Consider the following 24,422-nt stretch of genomic DNA (forward strand, 5'->3'; position numbering starts at 1 on the left):
ATTACTATTAAAGACTTGCAATAATTGGGGGCCACGTAATGTTGGAGCTTTTACATTGGGCCCACAAGATTCAAGTTACGCCACTGCCAAGAATTGTTGCTGACACTGTACAAAATAAAATCAACTCTTAAACCATGATTCCCACATAAATTCCCTAAAGTAAACTGCATTTCCCCATATTCATGCAAGAGTAGTACTGCAGGACAGGGGGCGCCATCACACCAGCCTGAGCTTAGGACTGTGCAGTTTCTGCAGCCTAAGTACTAGCACGCTCCTATTCCTGATATTTGGAGGAGTGGTGATGTCTGCATTCCCCCAAATGCTGACATCACCACTCCTCCAAGACCCCCCCCCCCCCCCAGGTCTTCCATGTGGGAAGTAGTGTTGCTGTCCAGCTCACAAAGAGTTCCTCCCCAGTTCCTGTGTAGCTGGCAGCAGTGATTGCGCTGACTGTCCCTGAGTACCATGTACTCCTATGTACTGCTACTGCTCTTCCTGGCCCCCTCCCTGCAGAAGAATAAGGACTTCTACACCTTCAAAGTGATCAACATCAGGGGCAAACTGGTGTCTCTGGAGAAATACAGGGGATCGGTGAGTGACGTCCAACTGATACATCTGCAGCTCCGAACTTTCCTGGAATTAGAACTTCCTTTAGATCCATCTACATGCAGAATACTTTCCTATGCCAAGCTAAAATCTGGATGTAACTTTACAAGTACCCTACAGAACTGACGTATTCCTGTATAGAACATGTAATAGTGGCATAGAACATTGACATGACGTGCTAGAACCTTATGTAACTTTACGTGTACCCTACAGAACTGACATATTTCCTGCATAGAACATTTCTATGACGTCCTAGAACCTTATGTACCTTTCCGTGTACTCTACAGAACTGATATATTACCTGCACAGAACATCTAATAGCTGCATAGAACATTTCTGTGACGTGCTAGAACCTTATGTAACTACGTGTACCCTACTGAACTGATATATTACCTGCATAGAACATTTCTGTGATGTCCTAGAACCGTACGTAAAGTTACGTGTACGCTACAGAACTGATATATTACCTGCACAGAACATCTAATAGCTGCATAGAACATTTCTGTGACATCCTAGAACCTTATGTAACTTTACGTGTACTCTACAGAACTGATATATTACCTGCACAGAACATCTAATAGCTGCATAGAACATTTCTGTGACGTGCTAGAACCTTATGTAACTACGTGTACCCTACTGAACTTATATATTACCTGCATAGAACATTTCTGTGATGTCCTAGAACCGTACGTAAAGTTACGTGTACTCTACAGAACTGATATATTACCTGCACAGAACATCTAATAGCTGCATAGAACATTTCTGTAAAATGTGCTAGCACCTTAGGTAACTTCCAGTTCAGTGCATAGATCTTTCCTACCGCTATGAGCAGGTAATAGATCTACGTGCATGCAGAATCTGACTGCAGAATTGAACTTTTTTTTGGAAAACAATGACTTATCTCAGGGAGAACAATTCAATCTGCAGTCTGAAATTAACCATGCATGATTGACATCTCCCCCTACCATTATTTGGCCAGCGCTACCGTGCACATTAGACCATCTGCCAAACCTATCGATACCGGCGGCTTCGGCCGACAGAAGTTCAATGTGTATGGCCAGCTGAACTCTGCACAGACCATCCACTACTTAGGCCTCATTCAGTCGTCCCTTTTCCTTGTATTTGTTCTCCTTGGATTTTTCACAGATAGAAAACATAACCTTTACAGTGTATGGGACTGTGTTGTGAGTTCATTTTCCCCTTCACTACTGAGGCCCGAGGAACTCCCTCTTCTGGTAAAGAAAGGTAGTGAGCCTGATTATCAAACACCTGAGTCTGATGATGATGACTGGCTGAGTGGAGTTACTGACTGGATATAAGGCTGCCGACGCCCTTCTGCCCTGCGGGTGATTTCTCTGTGGGATCCTTGGAGACCAGTCTGAATTCCTGCTCCTCTAAAGCTAAGTTTTCTGCTCGGCCTTTTGCATTTGTGCTTAGACTTTGTTTTGCTTTGTTTTTCTGGATTTCTGCCATTCCCTGCTGGGGTGTGCTGAATTCCTTTAGCTCTGTCTTCTGAAAATACTTGAGTGCTGATTTAGTTTTTGAAGCCTAGCTGCTTCAGGGTCTTTTTCATATCAGCTTGTTGGCTTATGTCTTTGATAGGGTTTTGGCAGATTGCAGACAGCAACCTTCCTTTCCTGTTCTGTTTAGCTAGCTTGGGCCCCATCATTTGCTCAGCCTATCTTTCTATCTGTGTGAGTGTTTTTCATCTTGCTTCACCGTCATTATATGTTGGGGGCTGCCTTTTACTTTGGGGTCTGCTCTGGGGCAGTTTAGATTTCCTTTTCTGTCTTTAGGCTATTTAGCGCTCCGGCTGTGATCGAGGGGTCTAGGGCATCGTAGGAACCCCCCACGGCTACTGCTAGTTGTGTTGATAGGTTCAGGGGTCTGCAATCTGATAGTTGCCAACTTCTCTGGTTTTCTGGACGTAGCTTCTATTTTTGTGTCTGCCTCCTATGGTGACTCAATCATAACAGGACTGTTCATATGCCTGGTTTTTTGTGCATGCAGTGTCTCCAAAAATTGAAAAAAAAAAGTAAAGAGAACAACAAGTACTGAGATTTATCCATTTTTTTTTATCCGATTTGTGGATCAAACTCACACCTTCAAATCAATAGGCCGTGAAGCAGAATAGATAGGGCATCAGTGTGTTGTCCGTTTTTACTGTTTTATAGTAAGGAGAAGCACAGAATATTTTTTTTTTTTCGGATTCATCAGCCTGATGAAAATGATTTTTGTTATGTAAGGATAAAAAGCAGATGTCTAAATCAGCGAGAACTTAGAACTTTCCGAGAGATAGGAATTTGCATCATATCTCCATGAGGAAATCTTCTATCAGCTATGTAGAACATTCCTGTAACAAGCTAGAATCAGGATGTGACGCCTGCTGCCTACAGCTTTCCTATAACTAGGACCGTGTAATAGATATGTATGCATAAAGCCGCAATCTGCTTAGAACTTTCCTTTAACCAGAACTTTCCATGTAAAGGCCTACAATGTGCGCCCGCATCATTTATTACATAGTAGAAGAACCTTGCACTATGTCTGTGTGCATAGAACATCTAGATTCTGCACAGAACGTTCCTGCGCATTATATCCGCTGGGTAAAACTTTCCAACAATGAAGCCAAATTCTGTGTACAGTCCGCAGCATCCAGGTGAGTCAGGGGTCTCTTGACTCAAACTCAACTTCATCATAGGCATATTTGGTTCTGTTGAGTTTGGGTCAGGAGACCCCCGGCGAGTCCGTGTACTTTTGGACTTGTATACATAGACCATCTTTATTCTGCAGAAGACCTCCATATCTTATCTGCACACAGAACCTTATTTCCTTCATAAATCTTTCCTACACCTTAGTAGAACTTTCTGTCTGCAGCATCTATTGCATTGAACGGACCCGGGCAGAACGTCTGTCCATATAGAAGATTACATAGAACTTTGGAATACTGTGACTTACTCTCTTTACATGTAACCGATCACACAATCCTGTCATTTAAGACCGATAACCTAGAACAGTCAGACATTTCATGGCGGGCACAGAGGAAGCTTGTCTGCTCTTGTTTGGATGCACAGGGGTTAACTCACAATGGAATGAAGCCTCCCTCCCTCCCCTTATTAGCTTCTTACAAGGGGGCTGCAGACGTGGCATGTAGTCTAATAAAAGGGCTAGCAGCCGGCACTGCAACATTGTAACATGAGTATTGTATACATGGTCCTGTGCCATACAGAAGTGATACAAAATATCATTTAGTTATAAATATTTTCCATATTTATGTTGTGTTCAGACAAGCGTATGATCGATCAATCTCCAGAACGGATAGCATACGGACAGCTCGTGGCTCAATGCATGATAGTGGTGCAGTTTATGTGCACATTTTTAGCCCCGCTTCATTGCAGCATGCCCTCGTCTGATCTTTTTTTTTTTTAACAGACTCCCCATGAGGGTACGTGACCATGTTCAGGAAATAGAAGGGCTTTGGATGCAGCTTTTTTTTCGCTGCGTTCAATCATGCAGTTGCCTCCAGTGCATTCTGTTGTGGAAATAGAAGCACAGTGGGCATGGGATTTCTATAAATCATATATCCTGTCATATAACATTTTGGATGCAGCGCAGGTAAGTCGTGTCCAAAATGCTTCTCACTAAATGAGAATATCATCAAAAAGTTAATTTATTTCAGTTCTTCAATACAAAAAGTGAAACATATATTATATAGCGTCATTACACACAGAGTGATCTATTTCAAATGTTTATTTCTGTTAATGTTGATGATTATGGCTTACAGCCAATGAAAACCCAAAAGTCATTATCTCAGTAAATTAGAATACTATATAACATCAGCTTGAAAAATAATTTTAAAATCCGCAATGTTGGCCTACTGAAATGTATGTTCAGTAAATGCGCTCAATACTTGGTCGGGGCTCCTTTTGAATCAATTACTGCATCAATGCGGCGTGGCATGGAGGTGATCAGCCAGTGTCACTGCTGAGGGGCTATGGAAGCCTAGGTTGCTTTGATAGCAGCCTTCAGCTCGTCTGCATTGTTGGGTCTGGTGTCTCTCATCTTCCTCTTGACAATACCCCATAGATTCTCTATGGGGTTAAGGTCAGGTGAGTTTGCTGCCAATCAAGCACAGTGATACTGTTGTGTGTAAACCAGGTGTTGGTACTTTTGGCAGTGTGGACAGGTGCCAAGTCCTGCTGGAGAATGACATTTCCATCTCCAAAATAGCTTGTCGGCAGAGGGAAGAATGAAGTGCTTTAAAATTGCCAGGTAGACGGCTGCGCTGACTGGTCTTGATAAAACACAATGGACCTACACCAGCAAATGACATGGCTCCCCAAACCATCACTGATTGTGGAGACTTCACACTAGACCTCCAGCAGCTTGGATTGTGGCCTCTCCACAATTGAATGGTCTTTTCTTAACAATCCTTTCAAGGCTACGGTTATCCCGGTTGCTTGTGCACCTTTTTCTACCACACTTTTTCCTTCCACTCAATTTTCCATTAATATGCTTGGATACAACTCTGTGAACAGCCAGCTTCCTTAGCAATGACCTTTTGTGGCTTCCCCTCCTTGTGGAGTGTGTCAGTGACTGCCTTCTGGACATCTGTCAAGTCAGCAGTCTTCCCCATGATTGTGGAGCTACTGAAACAGACTAAGGGTACCGTTACACCTAGCGATGCACCAGCGATCCCGACTAGCGATATGACGCAGTCAGGATCGCTGGTGCATTGCTAGGTGGTCGCTAGTGAGCTGCCACACAGACAGATCTCACTAGCGACATCGCTGGGGACGGGGGTCGCTACTTACCTGTCAGACGCGGCGATCCTGTGTCCTCCCGCCCGGCTCCACGCGTCGCTCGTTGTCACAGCAGGAAACGCCGCAGGAAGCAGACGACGAGAAATGGTCAAGCAGCTTCTCGCGCGATCAGCGATAATCAGCAGGGGAGCCGGTCGGAGGTAAGTATCACATGCAGCGATATCGCTAGCAATATCGCTGCAACGTCACAAAATCGGTGACTTTGCAGCGATATTGCTAGCGATATCGCAGTGTGTAACGGGGGCTTAAGGGACCCTTTTAAATGCTTAGGAAGCCTTTGCAGGTGTTTTTTTGTTAATTATTCTAATCTACTGAGATAATGACCTTTGGGTTTTCATTGGCTGTAAGCCATAATCATCAACATTAACAGAAATAAACACTTGAAATACATCACTAATGACTCTATATAATATATGAGTTTCACATTTTGCATTGAAGAACTGAAATAAATTAACTTTTTGATGATATTCTAATTTAGGGAGAAGCACTTGTAATAGGATCCTAAAAAAACTGATGAGATCCTCCCCAATCCTAATAATTAATGGGTCTTGGTCCCGGTAGCCCTCTATAAGGACTTGAACATGAAAATAAAGTAAAACGATTTCAACAGTCTGCTGGACCGAATTTGCATCCACTTTTCTGTTTTTCTGATATGAGTCAATCTTTTCCTGCCCATTGAACATTAAAAAATGGACAGCCCTCGAATGGCAACACTGTGCCGCTTATGTAATTTTCACAAACCCATAGACTTGTATCAGCGAGTAGAATCTGTGATTAGGTTCAAAATCCAACATTAGTCCATCTTTCTTTTTCAAGCACACGGTCCACAAAAAAGCATGGCCATGTGAACAGATCCATAGACTATGGAGATACATTCATGAAAGATGCTAAAAAAAAACACACCTGTGAAGGCACCATAATTCACAGTCCTTGTACAGAACGTATTGCACGGACTGACTACTAGCCTAAACTGAATTTTTCAGCCTCGTAGGCATTTATGAGGCTGTAAGGTCGGGTCAGGACACCTCTATGATCATATAATGAAAAGTCCTGCAAAGTTGATACAGTTAAATCCCGTCTGTCACTGAATTCCTCTACTTCAAGAGCGCGTGAAGAAGTGTGGACGTAACGCGCGTCGGGGTGGAGGAACGCGGCTCAAACATCACGCATATTGTAAGTCGTGATGTATAGACTTTTATCCTATGTCTAAATGTGCAGCAAGTGGCATGTGATCATCATGTATAGCTCTTATTGCGGAATCGCTGTTAAAAATGTTATCATAGTAGACTGGTGAAATTTGGAGCAAGATGCCCTGCACTTGATATATTGACATACAACATATAACACGTGGGCAGCCATTTACCTCTTTTAAAGCACATGCACTTGATTTTTTTTCAGCGCATCCCCTTAGGCATTCTATATAGGTCTTTCTAGGCAAGCTGCTTTTTCCTCCTTGCTTTATACTGTATAGTTGGATGAGATATAGTCATATCCTTCATAGTAATTTACTATGTATAAAGATCAGTAAAATGTGTGTGTAATGGTGTCCTCAGCCACTAGCGTTCCTAACATTGCAGGCAAATGTTTTTGTGCTATTGTTTGATTTCTTAGTATGTGTATATAATTGCAACTTGTATTTTAAGATTAATTGTTCTTGCTCTTTTCTGGTCACTTCCCTCTTGAAGTAGAGGAACTCAGTGACAGACGGGATTTAAATGTTTAGTGTTCAGCATAAAGTACTTTTGGATCATACCATTTTTTGAATAAAGGTTGATACAGTATATACTTTGCACTTCATTTCTCTCCTATTTCCAATATCTCTGTTTCCTGCCAGCATAAGGGAACAAGCTTGTTTATATCCAGAGACTTAAAAGTCGTGTTCAAGACTAGTACTTGTCACAGCTGAGAATTTGTATCAATGGCATCAAGTTTTAGAAATCTTCTGTGAGCTACCTCCAGATGTATCTATCATGATGTAATAGTTTGCTACAATGTTTCAGCCTGAGTAACTTAGGAGACCAATTGAGTTTTTTTTATATGTGTGAATGTTTGTCTGTATATAGGAGGCTATATATAAGTGGGCTATGCGGGGGCTCATAATGTATATAGGGGGCTATGTGGGGGCCTATACAGTATAGGAGGGCTATGTGAGGGCTCATACTTTATTTTTAGCAGAAATGTGGGGGCTCATACTGTATATGAATGGGCTATGTAGAAGATCATACTGTATGTATGGAGGTTATGTGGGGGCTCATACTGTATGTAGGATGGTTACATGGGGGCACATATTGTTTGTATGGAGGCTATGTGGGGGCTCATACTGTATATAAGTGGGCTATGTGGGGCTCATATTGTATGTAGGAGGCTATGAGGGGGTTATACTGTACATAAGTGGGCTATGTAGAGACTCATACTGTATATATGGAGGTTATGTGGGGGCTCATACTGTATATAGGAGGCTATGTGGGGGCTCATATTGTATTTAATTGGCCTATATGTGGGCTCATATAGGGAGGCTATGTGAGAGCTTATACTGTATCTAAGTGATATTTAAGTGGGCTATGTGGGGCTCATACTGTATATAGGGGGCTATGTGGGGCTCATACTGTATATAGGGGGCTATGTGGGGCTCATACTGTATATAGGGGGCTATGTGGGGCTCATACTGTATATAGGGGGCTATGTAGTAGCTCATCTAATATATAAAGCTCAAGTGTGTGTATGTATGTATGTGTGTGTGTGTGTGTGTGTGTGTGTGTATGTCCGGGATTGGCATCCGCACCGTCGCAGCTACAGCCACAAAATTTGGCACAGTCACATGTCTGGACCCTGAGAGCGTCCTAAGCTATGTTGTGAGGTGAAATTTTAACCCCGCGCATTCCAATTCACCAAACAATTTTGCCCCTGTCTACATACTGGGGAAAAAGTGTGTGCGCGTCAAGCCCCGCCCCTCATTATGATGTCATAATGCCCCTATCTACATAATGAGGAAACAGTGTGTGTGTATCAAGCCCCGCCCCTCATTATGAAGTCATAATGGTTGCCATGGCGAAGCTGATTCATCATAGGTTGCAAGCCCCGCCGCTCATTATGATGTCATAATGGTTGACTATGGGATGGAGGATGTGTGATGGGTATATGGGCACTGGACTACGGTATGGAGGATATGTATGATGGGTATATGGGCACGGGACTATGGGATGGAGGATATGTATGATGGGTATATGGTCACGGGACTATGGGATGGAGGATATGTATGACGGGTATATGGGCACGGGACTATGGGATGGCGGATATGTATATGGGCATGGGACTATGGGATGGAGGATATGTATGATGGGTATATGGGCATGTGACTATGGGATGGAGGATATGTATGACGGGTATATGGGCACGGGACTATGGGATGGAGGATATGTATGATGGGTATATGGACACTCGACTATGGGATGGAGGATATGTATGATGGGTATATGGGCACGGGACTATGGGATGGCGGATATGTATGATGGGTATATGGGCACGGGAGTATGAGATGAAGGATGTGTGATGGGTATATGGGCACTCGACTATGGGATGACGAATATGTATGATGGGTATATGGGCACGGGACTATGGGATGGAGGATGTGTGATGGGTATATGGGCATGGGACTATGAGATGGAGGATGTGTGATGGGTATATGGGCACTCGACTATGGGATGACGAATATGTATGATGGGTATATGGGCATGGGACTATGGGATGGAGGATGTGTGATGGGTATATGGGCATGGGACTATGAGATGGAGGATGTGTGATGGGTATATGGGCACTCGACTATGGGATGGAGGATATGTATGATGGGTATATGGGCACGGGCCTATGGGATCGTGGATATGTATGATGGGTATATGGGTATATGGGCATGGGACTATGGGATGGAGAATAATTATAATTTGCTATAACTAACCACAGTTAGTTACTATGCCCGGGCAGCGCCGGGCTCTTCAGCTAGTACTGTATATAGGAGGACTATGTGGGGCTTATACTGTATAGTGGGGGTTATGTGGGGGCTTATACTATATTTAGGGGGCTATGTGGGGAATAATACTGTAAATAGGGGAGCTATATGGGGGCTCATACTGTATCTAGAGGGCTGTGTGGGGGCTTATACTGTATATAGGGGGCTATGTGGGGGATAATACTGTAAATAGAGGAGCTATATACAGTTGTGGCCAAAAGTATTGACACCCCTGCAATTCTGTCAGATAATAATCAGTTTCTTCTTGAAAATGATTGCAAACACAAATTCTTTGGTATTATTATCTTCATTTAATTTGTCTTAAATGAAAAAACACAAAAAGAATTGTCCTAAAGCCAAATTGGATATAATTCCACACCAAACATAAAAAAGAGGGTGGAGAAAAGTATTGGCACTGTTCGAAAAATCATGTGATGCTTCTCTAATTTGTGTAATTAACAGCACCTGTAACTTACCTGTGGCACCTAACAGGTGTTGGCAATAACTAAATCACACTTGCAGCCAGTTGACATGGATTAAAGTTGACTCAACCTCTGTCCTGTGTCCTTGTGTGTACCACATTGAGCATGGAGAAAAGAAAGAAGACCAAAGAACTGTCTGAGGACTTGAGAAACCAAATTGTGGGGAAGCATGAGCAATCTCAAGGCTACAAGTCCATCTCCAAAGACCTGAATGTTCCTATGTCTACCGTGCGCAGTGTCATCAAGAAGTTTAATGCCCATGGCACTGTGGCTAACCTCCCTAGATGTGGACGGAAAAGAAAAATTGACAAGAGATTTCACCGCAAGATTGTGAGGATGTTGGATAAAGAACCTCGACTAACATCCAAACAAGTTCAAGCTGCCCTGCAGTCCGAGGGTACAACAGTGTCAACCTGTACTATCCGTCGGCGTCTGAATGAAAAGGGACTGTATGGTAGGAGACCCAGGAAGACCCCACTTCTTACCACGAGACATAAAAAAGCCAGGCTGGAGTTTGCCAAAACTTACCTGAAAAAGCCTAAAACGTTTTGGAAGAATGTTCTCTGGTCAGATGAGACAAAAGTAGAGCTTTTTGGGCAAAGGCATCAACATAGAGTTTACAGGAGAAAAAAGAGGCATTCAAAGAAAAGAACACGGTCCCTACAGTCAAACATGGCGGAGGTTCCCCGATGTTTTGGGGTTGCTTTGCTGCCTCTGGCACTGGACTGCTTGACTGTGTGCATGGCATTATGAAGTCTGAAGACTACCAACAAATTTTGCAGCATAATGTAGGGCCCAGTGTGAGAAAGCTGGGTCTCCCTCAGAGGTCATGGGTCTTCCAGCAGGACAATGACCCAAACACACTTTAACCCCTTCACCCCCAAGGGTGGTTTGCACGTTCATGACCGGGCCAATTTTTACAATTCTGACCACTGTACCTTTATGAGGTCATAACTCTGGAACGCTTCTATGGATCCCGGTGATTCTGACACTGTTTTCTCGTGACATACTGTACTTCATGTTAGTGGTAACATTTCATTCAAATAACTTGCGTTTATTTGTGAAAAAAACGGAAATTTGGCAAAAGTTTTGAAAATTTCGCAATTTTCCAACTTTGAATTTTTATGCCCTTAAATCACAGAGATACGGCACACAAAAAACTTGATAACTAACATTTCCCACATGTTTACTTTACATCAGCACAATTTTGGAACCAAAATTTTTTTTTGTTAGGAAGTTATAAGGGTTAAAAGTTGACCAGCGATTTCTCATTTTTACAACACCATTTTATTTTTAGGACCACATCACATTTGAAGCCACTTTGAGGGGTCTATATTATAGAAAATACCCAAAAGTGACACCATTCTAAAAACTGCACCCCTTAAGGTGCTTAAAACCACATTCAAGAAGTTTATTAACCCTTTAGGTGCGTCACAGGAATTTTTTTGAATATTTAAAAAAAAATGAACATCTAACTTTTTTTCACAAAAAAAATACTTCAGATTCAATTTTTTTTATTTTACCAAGGGTAACAGGAGAAATTGGACTGCAAAAGTTATTGTGCAATTTGTCCTGAGTACGGTGATACCTGATTTGTGGGGGGAACGACTGTTTCGGCGCATGGCAGAGCTCAGAATGGAAGGAGCGCCGTTTGACTTTTTCAATGCAAAATTGGCTGGAATTCAGATCGGATGCCATGTCACGTTTGGAGAGTCCCTGATGTACCTAAACAGTGGAAACCCCCTACAAGTGACCCCATTTTGGAAACTAGACCCCCCAAGGAACTTATCTAGATATGTGGTGAGAACTTTGAACCCACAAGGGCTTTACAGAAGTTTATAACGTACAGCGGTACAATTAAAAAATCATATTTTTTCCACAAAAATGATCTTTTCACCCCAATTTTTATTTTCCCAAGGGTAACAGGACCCTAAAAGTTATTGTGCAATTTGTCCTGAGTATGCTGATACCCCACATGTGGGGGTAAACCACTATTTGGGCGCATGGCAGAGCTCGGAAGGGAAGCAGCGCCATTTGACGTTTTTGGCTGGAATTGAGATCGGACATCATGTCGCGATTGGAAAACCCCTGATGTACCAAAACAGTGGAAACCCCCCACAAATGACACCATTTTGGAAACTAGACCCCCTAAGGAACTTATCTAGATGTGTGGTGAGAACTTTGAACCCCCAAGGGCTTCACAGAAGTTTATAACATAAAGCCGTACAATTAAAAAATCATATTTTTTCCACAAAAATGATCTTTTCACCCTCAATTCTTATTTTTCCAAGGGTAACAGGACCCTAAAAGTTATTGTGCAATTTTTCCTGAGTGCGCTGATACCCCACATGTGGGGGTAAACCACTATTTGGGCGCATGGCAGAGCTCGGAAGGGAAGCAGCGCCATTTGACGTTTTTGGCTGGAATTGAGATCGGACACCATGTCGCGATTGGAAAACCCCTGATGTACCTAAACAGTGGAAACCCCCCACAAATGACACCATTTTGGAAACTAGACCCCCCAAGGAACTTATCTAGATGTGTGGTGAGCACTTTGAACCCCCCAGTGCTTCACAGAAGTTTATAACGCCCGGGTGTGAAAATAAAAAATTCGTATTTTTTCCACAAACATGATCTTTTAGTCACCATTTTTTTTATTTTCCCAAGGGTAACAGGAGAAATTGGACCCCAATAGTTGTTGTCCAATTTGTCCTGAGTATGCTGATACCCCATATGTGGGAGAAAACTACTGTATGGGAACACGTCGGGGATCGGAAGGGAAGTAGTGACGTTTTGGAATGCAGACATTGATGGAATGGTCTGAGGGTGTCATGTTGCCTTTGGAGAGCCCCTAATGTACCTAAACAGTGGAAACTCCCCACAAATGGCCCCATTTTGAAAACTAGACCCCCTAAGGAACTTATCTAGATGTGAGGTGAGCACTTTGAACCCCCAAGGGCTTCACAGAAGTTTATAATGCCAGGGCATGAAAATAAAAAAATCGAATTTTTTCCACAAACATGATCAATTATTCCCCAATTTTTTTATTTTTCCAAGGGTAACAGGAGAAATTGAACCCCAAAAGTTGATGTCCAATTTGTCCTGAGTAAGCTGACACCCCATATGTGGGAGAAAACTACTGTATGGACACACGTCAGGGCTAGGAAGGGAAGTAGTGACGTTTTGGAATGCAGACATTGATGGAATGGTCTGCGGGTGTCATGTTGCCTTTGGAGAGCCCCTAATGTACCTAAACAGTGGAAACCCCCCACAAATGACCCCATTTTGAAAACTAGACCCCCTAAGGAACTTATCTAGATGTGAGGTGAGCACTTTGAACCCCCAAGGGCTTCACAGAAGTTTATAATGCCAGGGCATGAAAATAAAAAAATCGTATTTTTTCCACAAACATGATCAATTATTCCCCAATTTTTTTATTTTCCCAAGGGTAACAGGAGAAATTGAACCCCAAAAGTTGTTGTCCAATTTGTCCTGAGTAAGCTGACACCCCATATGTGGGAGAAAACTACTGTATGGACACACGTCAGGGCTAGGAAGGGAAGTAGTGACGTTTTGGAATGCAGACATTGATGGAATGGTCTGCGGGTGTCATGTTGCCTTTGGAGAGCCCCTAATGTACCTAAACTATTGAAACTCCCAACAGGTGACCCCATTTTGGACACTAGACCCCCCCACGGAACTTATCTAGATGTGTGGTGAGCACTTTGAACCCCCAAGTGCTTCACAGAAGTTTATAACGCTCGGACGTGAAAATAAAAAATTTTTTTACACAAAAATGATATTTTTGCCCCCAATTTTTTATTTTCCTAAGGGTAACAGGAGAAATTGGACCCCAAAAATTGTTTTGCAATTTGTCCTGAGTAGGCTGATACCCTACATGTGGGGGTAAAACACTGTTTGGGCGCATGGCAGAGCTTGGAAGGGAAGGAGCACCATATGACTTTTTCAACTCAGAATGGGCTGGAATTGAGATCAGATGCAATGTTGCATTTGGAGAGCCCCTGATGTGCCCAAACAGTGGAAACCCCCAATTCTAACTCCAACCTGAACCCCAACACACCCCTAACCCTAATCTCAGCCCTAGCCCAAGCCCTAACCCAAGCCCTAACCCTAGCCCTAACCCTAGCCCTAACCCTAGCCCTAACCCTAACCCTAACCCTAGCCCTAACCCTAGCCCTAATGGAAAAATGAAAATAAATACATTTTTTTAATTTTATTATTTTTCCCTAACTAAGGGGGTGATAACGGGGGGGTTGATTTACTATTTATGGCGGTTTTTATTTTTGGCAGCTGTCGCACACTAAAAGACGCTTTTTATTGTAAAAATAGTTTTTGCATCACCACATATTGAGAGCTATAATTTTTCCGTATTTTGACCCACCAAGTCATGTGAGGTCTTATTTTTTGCGGGACGAGTTGACGTTTTTATTGGTACCATTTTCGGGCATGTGACATTTTTTGATCGCTTTTTATTCCGATTTTTGGGACGCAGAATGAACAAAAACCAGCGTTTCATGAATTTCTTTTGGGGGAGTGCGTTTACACAGTTCCGCGTGCGGTAAAATTGATAAAGTGGTTTTATTCTTTGGGTCAGTACGGTTACAGCGATACCTCATTTAGGTCGTTTTTTTATGTTTTGTCGGTTTTATGCAATGAAAACTATTTTATATAAAAAATAATTATTTTTGCATCGCTTTATTCTGCGAGCTATAACTTTTTTATTTTTTCGCTGATGATGCTGTATGGTGGCTCGTTTTTTGCGGGACAAGATGACGTTTTCAGCGGTACCATGGATATTTATATGCGTCTTTTTGATCGCGCGTTATTGCACTTTTTGTTTGGCGGTATGATAAGAAATCATTATTTTTTGCTTTGTTTTTTATTTTTATTTTTTAAGGGGTTCGCTAGCGGGGTTAACTAATGGGACAGTTTTATAGGGCGGGTCGTTACGGACGCGGCGATACCTAATATGTGTACTTTTATTGTTTTGGGTTTTTTTTATTTTCAAAAAATGAATTTATTGGGGAATATATTTTTTTTTTTCACTAATTTATTTGGCGATTTTTAAAAAATTATTTTTACACTTTTTTTTTATTTTTTTTACTTTATTACATAGTCCCAGGTGGGACATCACTGTCCTGTGACAGATCGCTGATCTGTCACATCACAGATCACTGTGACAGATCAGCAATCTGTCACAGGCAGTGCACAAGGCTTCCTCATGCCTGCGCTTTGCAGGCACTGAGGGAGCCAGCTTCCTCCAGGTCCCCGAAGGCCCCCGTCGCCATCTTGGATCCGGGGGCCTGGAGGAAAGGAGTGCCCCGCAGCAGCGCTGCACATTGCGCTGCCGTGGGGGGCTCAGGGAAGCACGGAGGGAGCCCCCTCCCTGCCGATGCTTCCCTTTAACTCCCGGTACACCGCGATCATGTTTGATTGCGGTGTGCAAGGGGTTAACGTGTCGGGGGCGGTCTGTGACCGCCGCTGACACATAGTGCCGGGTGTCAGCTGTGATAATCAGCTGACGCCCGGCCGCGATCAGCGGCGCCCACCACGTGGGCGCCGCTGATCGCGCTAGACGTACTATCCCGTCCATGGGCATAGGGGCCCGGGTCCCATGGACGGGATAGTACGTCTGATGTCAGGAAGGGCAGTCCGAGGGTACAACAGTGTCAACCTGTACTATCCGTCGGCGTCTGAATGAAAAGGGACTGTATGGTAGGAGACCCAGGAAGACCCCACTTCTTACCACGAGACATAAAAAAGCCAGGCTGGAGTTTGCCAAAACTTACCTGAAAAAGCCTAAAACGTTTTGGAAGAATGTTCTCTGGTCAGATGAGACAAAAGTAGAGCTTTTTGGGCAAAGGCATCAACATAGAGTTTACAGGAGAAAAAAGAGGCATTCAAAGAAAAGAACACGGTCCCTACAGTCAAACATGGCGGAGGTTCCCCGATGTTTTGGGGTTGCTTTGCTGCCTCTGGCACTGGACTGCTTGACTGTGTGCATGGCATTATGAAGTCTGAAGACTACCAACAAATTTTGCAGCATAATGTAGGGCCCAGTGTGAGAAAGCTGGGTCTCCCTCAGAGGTCATGGGTCTTCCAGCAGGACAATGACCCAAACACACTTTAAAAAGCACTAGAAAATGGTTTGAGAGAAAGCACTGGAGACTTCTAAGGTGGCCAGCAATGAGTCCAGACCTGAATCCCATAGAACACCTGTGGAGAGATCTGAAAATGGCTGTTTGGAGAAGGCACCCTTCTAATATCAGGGACTTGGAGCAGTTTGCCAAAGAAGAATGGTCTAAAATTCCAGCAGAGCATTGTAAGAAACTCATTGATGGTTACCGGAAGCGGTTGGTCGCAGTTATTTTGGCTAAAGGTTGTGCAACCAAGTATTAGGCTGAGGGTGCCAATACAATACTTTTGTCTGGCCCATTTTTGGAGTTTTGTGTGAAATGATCAATGTTTTGCTCTTTGCTTCATTCTCTTTTGTGTTTTTTCATTTAAGACAAATTAAATGAAGATAATACCAAAGAATTTGTGTTTGCAATCATTTTCAGGAAGAAACTGAGTATTATCTGACAGAATTGCAGGGGTGTCAATACTTTTGGCCACAACTGTAGGTGCTCATACTGTATATAGTGGGGCCGTGTGTGGGATCATACTGTATATAGGGATACTTAAGTCTGCTCAATATTACCTGATACAATTAATATTAATATTGAGCAGAATTAATTTCAGCCCATTTGTTCAGCCCTCCACAACAGTCATAGTCTCTTATGTGACTTCACGGGAATCGCCCACTTCTGCTCTAGACTGAATACAAGTAAGCAGGTGTCTTTGAAATGTTAAGGAATTAAAGAAAAAAGTATGATGGAAAGTTGCAGAACGTTTTATTTTGTATGGGCAGCCATGCTGCAGCGATCTTTCTGCCCCTTTGGCTTCAAATCAAGATTTCTGTATCTCAGAGCGAAGCTGCCTGTGCTCCCATTAACATCAGTGCGATCACGGAAATGCCTGAGTGACGCCAAAGGGTGCATTGTGCACTGAAGCATAGCAGCCCTTTCATTCTGATGATCGGCAGGGGGTCTAAGATCATAGCCCCCCCGCGGTAACATTATCAGCTGTATACTGCTACATGCGGTGTATTAGCTGACAAGCCCTCTACCTTCCTGCCATACAGAATTATATTCTGGGATAATATTATCTGATCGCTGCACTATTTCCTTGCTCTCTCTTTCCAGGTGGCGTTGGTTGTGAATGTGGCCAGTCAATGTGGCTTCACCGATGGCCACTACAAGGCGTTACAGAAGCTCCAGCGGGACCTGGGACCTTACCACTTCAACGTTTTGGGCTTCCCCTGTAACCAGTTTGGGCATCAGGAGCCAAACAGCGAACGTGAAATTGACTCTTTTGTCAAAAAGAATTACAGCGTTACCTTCCCCATGTTCAGCAAGATTGCGGTGACTGGTGTCGGAGCCAACGCTGCCTATAAATATCTGGCAGGTGAGGAAAGGGTGGCATGACTATAAGGTTGTATCTACTGATGGTGTCAAGATTACACCCCGAGTCAGAAATGTACTAGGATAGGTCCATCACTCCCATAGATCCCTATTGTCGTGACGAGTCAGACATTACAAATAGCCATGTTTTACTGTGAAATACACTGCAGGTTCCGGCTGTGTTACACTGCCGGCACCCGACAAGTAACTGATGCACTTGGAGCAAGGTCCGATCACATCAGCTAAATGCTACTGTGAAATATGATGACATTTAAAAGTCTTCAGAATGGCAGTCGTCACACTTGATGGCCAACGGCACCCTGCACGGCACACTGATGGGGCGCTGATCGGTTGCATCTGGCAGCCCGGAGCCTTCTGAAGACCTTCATGCCTTGTAAAGAAAAATGTCCTATGAAGCTCCGCCGGATGGCGGTGCTTCATAGGACATCGTCTGCTTCACAATATTCTGCAGTCCTATAATACTGCAGAGTATTGCATAAGGAATCAAAACGATCGACGCTTCAACTCCCCTAAGGAAACAAATTACAAATGAAAACCTGTTAAAAAAAAGTATTTTCTTAAAAAGTTTTTCTCCAAACATAAATAGCGACACGTAAAACAAAAAAATACATATTTGGTAATGCTGAGTGGATATTTGTCCAAACAAATAAAATATACAAATATTTCTTCCATGCGATGAACACTGAAACAGGAAAACATTGAAATGCCAGAATAGGTGTTTTTCAGTCCCCTCGAAAAAATGCAAAACAAAGTGATCAAAATGTTGTATGTACTCCATAATGGTAATAGTTAGATGCAGAAAAAATCTCTTACACGGCTCCAGTGAAAAAAAAAAAATAGACACCTTGGGTCTTAGTAAATGGAGGCACAAAACCAATTTTTTTTTCTCAAATTTCTTCAGTTTTTTTTTTTTGCTGTTTCATAGTTTTAAGGTTGGCCATAGACTTAAGTCCATCGAGTTCAACCTATAGTCTAACATGTTGATCCAGAGGAAGGCAAAAAGCCCCATGGGGCACAAACCTATAGGTCCATATTAAAGTGCACCTGTCACCTCTTTTGGCCGCTATAAGATACAGCCACTGCCTTTCAGGGCTTATCTACAGCATTCTATAATGTTGTAGATAAGCCCCAAGTCCGACTCGCAAGAGAAGAAAAATAAGTTTTATTATACTCACCCGGGGGCGGTCCGGTCCAATGGCTGTCGCAGGTCCGGGCCCGGCGCCTCCCATCTTCTTGCGATGCCGCCCTCCTGCTTCTTCTTTGTTCCCCGACATCACGCTCCTGTGCAGGCGTACTTATCTGCCCTTTTGAGGGCAGCACAAAGTACTGCAGTGCGCAGGCGCCGGGAAAGGTCAGAAAGGCCCAGCGCCTGCGCACTGCAGTACTTTACTCTGCCCTCAACAGGGCAGAGAAGTACGCCTGTGCTGAAGCACGATTCCGGAGTGTGACGAAGCAAGCAGGAGGACGGCATCACAAGAAGATGGGAGGCGCTGGACCCGGACTTGCGACACCCATCGGACCGGACCGCCCCCCGGGTGAGTATAATAATACTTATTTTTCTTATCTTGCAGGTCAGACCGCGGCTTATCTACAGTATTACAGAATGCTGTAGCTAAGCCCTGAAAGGCAGCGGCCGCATCTTATAGCAGTCAAAAGAGGTGACAGGTTCCCTTTAAGGGAAATATTACCTCCTGACTCCATACAGCAATCAAACTAGTTCCCAGCATCAACTCCCATCACAGAATCTAGTGCCCATAACCGGTAATATTATATTTATCAAGAAATACATCCAGACCCCTCTTGAATTTTAGTTGTGAATCAACCATTACAACATTATTTGGCAGAGCGTTCCATAGTCTCACTGCTCTTACAGTAGAGAATCCAGTCTCTCTGCTGTAACAGTAGAGAATCCATAGTCTGACTGCTCATATGGTAGAGAATCCATAGTCTCACTGCTCTTACAGTAGAGAATCCATAGTCTCACTGCTCATATGTTAGAGAATCCATAGTCTCACTGCTCTTACAGTAGAGAATCCATAGTCTCACGCAGTAGAGAATCCATAGCCTCAGTGCTCTTACAGTAAAGAATCTGCATCTGTGATTATGATTAAAATTATTTGGTATCACTATAATTGTATTGACCTGAAAAATCATGTTGTCTGGTCATTTTTACCGCAAAATGAACTCCATAAAAACAAAACCCAAAACACGAGTCTCTAATCAGTGTTGTTTTTTTTTTTTTTTTACTATTTCACAGCACTTGAAATCTTTTCCGTTTTTCTTTATAATTTATGGTAAAATTAATGGTATCAGTTACAACTCATCCTGTTAAAAAACAAACATAGTTATATCGACAAAAAAAAATTAAAGAAGCTATAACAAACAAAAAAAATAACAAAAGCACAAAAAATTGAAATTTGCCCAATCCTTAAGGGGGTAAAACAGATTTATTTTTTTTTTATGACATTTTTCTTTTAAGATGAGCAGAGGGTAAGTATCTGGGACTCCATCCCTACAAAGTCCAATATGGCAAATTTGATGTCAGCCATTTTTTATTTAAAGGGAAGCTGTCAGTAGGATCAACCCCCCTTAGTTGTCTATATGGCCATGTAGATCATAGGAAGCTGAAAACAAAGACACCTTGATATCTGCGATCCGATGTCTTAATCCAGAGAAATCCATGTTTTTCTTACTATGTAAACTTACTGTTAAAATCTATGGGATGAACATAGATCTCTCTGAGAATCTGGCTGCAGAGGTTATTATAAATGAAAGGGGGCGTTACCAGTGTGAGATGTGTAGATCAGGAGAGCAGACTGTCAGTCATTACATGTCTCACATCCGGTAATGCCCCAGTTACATATTAAGAAAAATGTGGATTTCTCTGGAATAAGACAATTTTATTTCTATTTTTTAATTGATATTTCTTTGGCTGTGGCTATAAACGTGTCTTCGTCCCATTGACAAAATTGCTGCCTATTAAAAAAAATTACAATGTATTGTATCTAGTCTTTTTTTTTTTGCATGATATCCTCATTTTTTGATTTTTATGTTCATCTTTGCAACTTTTCTCCTACTTGTTAGAATCCTTTGGTCAAGAGCCGGATTGGAACTTCTGGAAATTTCTTGTAGGAACTGATGGAAAAGTTGTGAATGCCTGGGGTCCCACAGTCTCAGTAGAAGAGGTGAAGCCTCATGTTATGGAGCTGGTGAGGAAACTGATCTTGAAGAAAAAAGAAGAGTTATGATGAGAAATATCAATGACCAGAACATGGCAGCTCAGGGAACGGGTCAGGGTTTTTATTGAACATAGTAAGGTAATAGCGACCTATAAGAACATCTGCGTAAAGGACATTTTCACTGTTGGAATAAATGAATAAGGCTGGTGCTGATGACATCGAAATCTACAATACACATGACATGAGTAATTCCTATCAGATGTCACCATCCCTCATAATAAGACGTCCAGAAGCACAGAGCACGACTTTAGATTTCCCAGGATGAGGAATGAGGAATCTATCAAGGAAGATAAGGGTGTAAACAACACTTTGCTGGATATTTCTAAAATAATTAATTTTCTACCTTCTAATTTTTTCTATTAGAATTTTTTTTATGATCAATGCAAAAGAAATGCCCATAAGAACCTTTTCCAATAAAATACATTAACACATCTCCCTTGCTTTGTTTTGGTAGAGTGCTCAGATATTATTTTAGTTGGTTACTTGTCATTTGTCTTTTTTATATTGGTTTGAAGAAAGCACTATCTTGTAATCCGAATGCTGCTAACTTATTCTTATTATTCAGTTGATTTCTGCAATTAATGCGGCCCGAACCGCTACACGCACAGACTCCGTTGAGGTGTTGTTTCGAAGCCAGCGTCCACGAGTGGTGTGCTAAGTATTTTTCGTGTCAATTGGATTTGTAGTTTTTGCACAATTTGCGTTAGAAATTATTTTTTTTCCCATCATTGGAATGCATTGACTCAATGCTTTTCAATGGGGAAATGTTGCCACAGACAAAACATGCCCTGAGGCGATTGAAATGGCAGTTAAGCTCATTGATATGCGCAGGCAGACCCAGTTACTATGCCAACGCCTACGAACTTCACATGACCTCTCCAGGACAGAGTTTCTGGCAGATAATTTCAGCTCTTAAAGCGAAACCCACAGCACAAATGCAAATCTAGCTTCATCACATGACGTATGCCCCTGAGAGAATGTGCGCCAAAGTGGATTTAGAAGCCCAGTGAGCTTGGGTATATGGGCATGGGACTATGGGATGGAGGATGTGTGATGGGTATATGGGCACTCGACTTTGGGATGGAGGATATGTATGATGGGTATATGGGCACGGGACTATGGGATGGAGGATAATTATAATTTTCTATAACTAACCACAGTTAGTTACTATGCCCGGGCAGCGCCGGGCTCTTCAGCTAGTCTCCAAATAAAGAAGTAACAATAAACCCAATTTCAGTCTCCAAGATACTTGTCAGAAAACAGTTATACGCATGAGAGATAATTTCAGACTCTTGGAACCTGCGTCTTTACACCTTCAATTTTTTTTTCTTAAGAAATTATTTTTATATTTGCAGCACTGAATCATAACGTGACCAGAATGACCACAGTACAACCAAAAACGAGCAGGGGCTCCCGGTTCACTTCCGTCATTGAGACCTCGGCAAGCACCAATTTTCATACAGTCACAGGATATACACTTATAAAAACATTCCTTTATTATTATTTGTTAAACTTAAGGTTGGCTGTAATTAACTAGTCTCTTATGTACCCCAGTAAGTGAAGACGATAAGAACAAACATATCTACTTTGGGACACAATATGAAAACTTTTTGAGTCCCAACATATTTTATACATTCTTTAACTTTTGGATATATTCTGACATCAGTTGTACGGTACTCATCAGTCTGATACTAATTGGCTTAATGATATATTTGGCTGGCAAACTCTGCGGTAATACTACTGTCTATGGTGTTGGCATTTGACTGATAGAATTATCTACAGTACCCTGTGTATTATATTCCAGATTGATTATGAGTTCTCCTCTACACCAGTCTAATATACAGATAGTCCATTATAGCTTTTATTTAGGGTTCCGGTGACTGATACTTAGGCATGTAGCAACCTTACCGGTTGAGGAAACTAGGGGGCTGTTGAACCAATTACAGGACTTTATAATTTGTGTCCTGTGACAAGTTTTCTGGATTATGATATATCTTGTTATAAATGAGTCACCGTAGGAGGCAAAAACAGAAATGCTAGCTAAGTCCAGAAAACCAGAGAAGTTGGCAGCTATCGGATTGCAGACCCCTGAACCTATCAACAACAACTAGCAGTAGCCTGGGGGGGGTTCCTACGATGCCCTAGACCCCTCGATCACAGCCGGAGAACTGCCTAGCCTAAAGACAGAAAGGGAAATCTAAACTGCCCCAGAGCAGACCCCAAAACAATAGGCAGCCCCCAACATATAATGACGGTGAAGCAAGAAGAAAAAACACTAACACAGATAGAAAGATAGACTGAGCAAATGATGGGGCCCAAGCTAACTAGATAGGACAGGATAGGAAAGCTGCTGTCTGCAATCCGCGAAAAACCCTATCAAAATAAGAGCCAACAGACTGACCGGGAAAAAGGCCCTGAAGACGCTTGGCTTCAAAAAGACTATGTCAGTACTCAGGTATTTTCTGAAGACAGAGCAAACCAACAAAAAAGGAATTCAGCTCACCCCAGCAGAGAATGGCAGAATCCAGAAAAGCAAGGCAAACTAAAACCAAAACACAAATGCAAAAAGGCAAAGCAGAAAACTTAGCTTTTGAGGAGCAGGAATCAGACTGGTCTCCTAGAATTCCACAGAGAAATCACCAGCGAGGCAGAATGGCGTCGGCTGCCTTATATCCAGAGATCCCCGTTGCCCAGTCATCCTCTCCCAGCTCAGGTGCTTGGTAATCAGCCTCACTACCTTCCTTCACCAGAAGAGGGAGTTCATCAGACCTCAATGGTGAAGGGGAAAATGAACTCATAACAGTACCTCCCCCTTGAGGAGGGGTCACCGAACCCTCAGTCACACCACCAGGGCGATCAGGGTGAGCCCGATGAAAGGCACACACAAATCTTTTGGCATGAATATCAGAGGCAGAGACCCAGGAATTATCCTCCTGACCATAACCCTTCCACTTAACCAAATACTGGAGTCTCCGTCTAGCCAGACGGGAATCCAGTATCTTCTCTACCTCATATTCCATGTTACCTTCAACCAATACAGGGTCCGGAGGTGCCACCCCAGGAACTACTGGTTCAACAAACCTCTTCAACAAGGACTTATGAAACACATTATGGATTTTAAATGTGACAGGAAGAGCCAACCGGAAAGAGACCGGATTAATGATCTCCAAAATCTTGTAAGGCCCAATAAATCTAGGCTTAAACTTAGGAGAAGCTACCTTCATAGCAATATTTTTTGATGATAACCAAACCATATCACCCACCTTAAACTGGGGACCAACGGTCCTATGTCGGTTGGAAAACCGCTGGGCCTTTTCCTGGGAGAGAGATAACTTATCCACCACTTGGTCCCAGATCTGGTGCATTCTCTCCACCACAGTGTCAACACCTGGGCAGGCAGAAGGCTCCACCTGCCCTGAAGAAAATCGAGGATGAAACCCAAAGTTACAAAAAAAAGGTGACATCAAAGTGGCAGAACTAGCTCTATTATTTAAAGCAAATTCGGCCAAGGGCAAAAATGAAACCCAATCATCCTGATCAGCGGAAATAAAACATCTCAAATACGACTCCAAGGTCTGGTTTGTTCTCTCCGTCTGCCCATTGGTCTGAGGGTGAAACGCAGAGGAGAAGGACAACTGAATTCCCAGCTTGGAACAGAACGTCCTCCAAAATCTAGACACAAACTGAACTCCTCTGTCAGATACAATGTTCTCAGGAATCCCGTGCAA

The 24,422-nt window shown here is 42.7% G+C and overlaps 1 protein-coding gene across 1 annotated transcript; it reads left to right on the forward strand.

The window, feature by feature from the left end:
• Positions 1-365: 365 nt before the first annotated feature.
• Positions 366-21,125, forward strand: GPX7 (glutathione peroxidase 7). The gene is made up of 3 exons (XM_073563742.1): positions 366-591; positions 17,177-17,438; positions 20,540-21,125. The coding sequence occupies exons 1-3, from the start codon at positions 466-468 to the stop codon at positions 20,701-20,703; spliced, it is 552 nt and encodes a 183-aa protein (XP_073419843.1). The 5' UTR covers positions 366-465; the 3' UTR covers positions 20,704-21,125.
• Positions 21,126-24,422: the final 3,297 nt, after the last annotated feature.

The sequence above is a fragment of the Dendrobates tinctorius genome, unplaced genomic scaffold, assembly GCF_039654945.1.
Source record: "Dendrobates tinctorius isolate UK_male_01 unplaced genomic scaffold, ASM3965494v1 ptg000396l, whole genome shotgun sequence".
Taxonomy (NCBI): domain Eukaryota; kingdom Metazoa; phylum Chordata; class Amphibia; order Anura; family Dendrobatidae; genus Dendrobates; species Dendrobates tinctorius.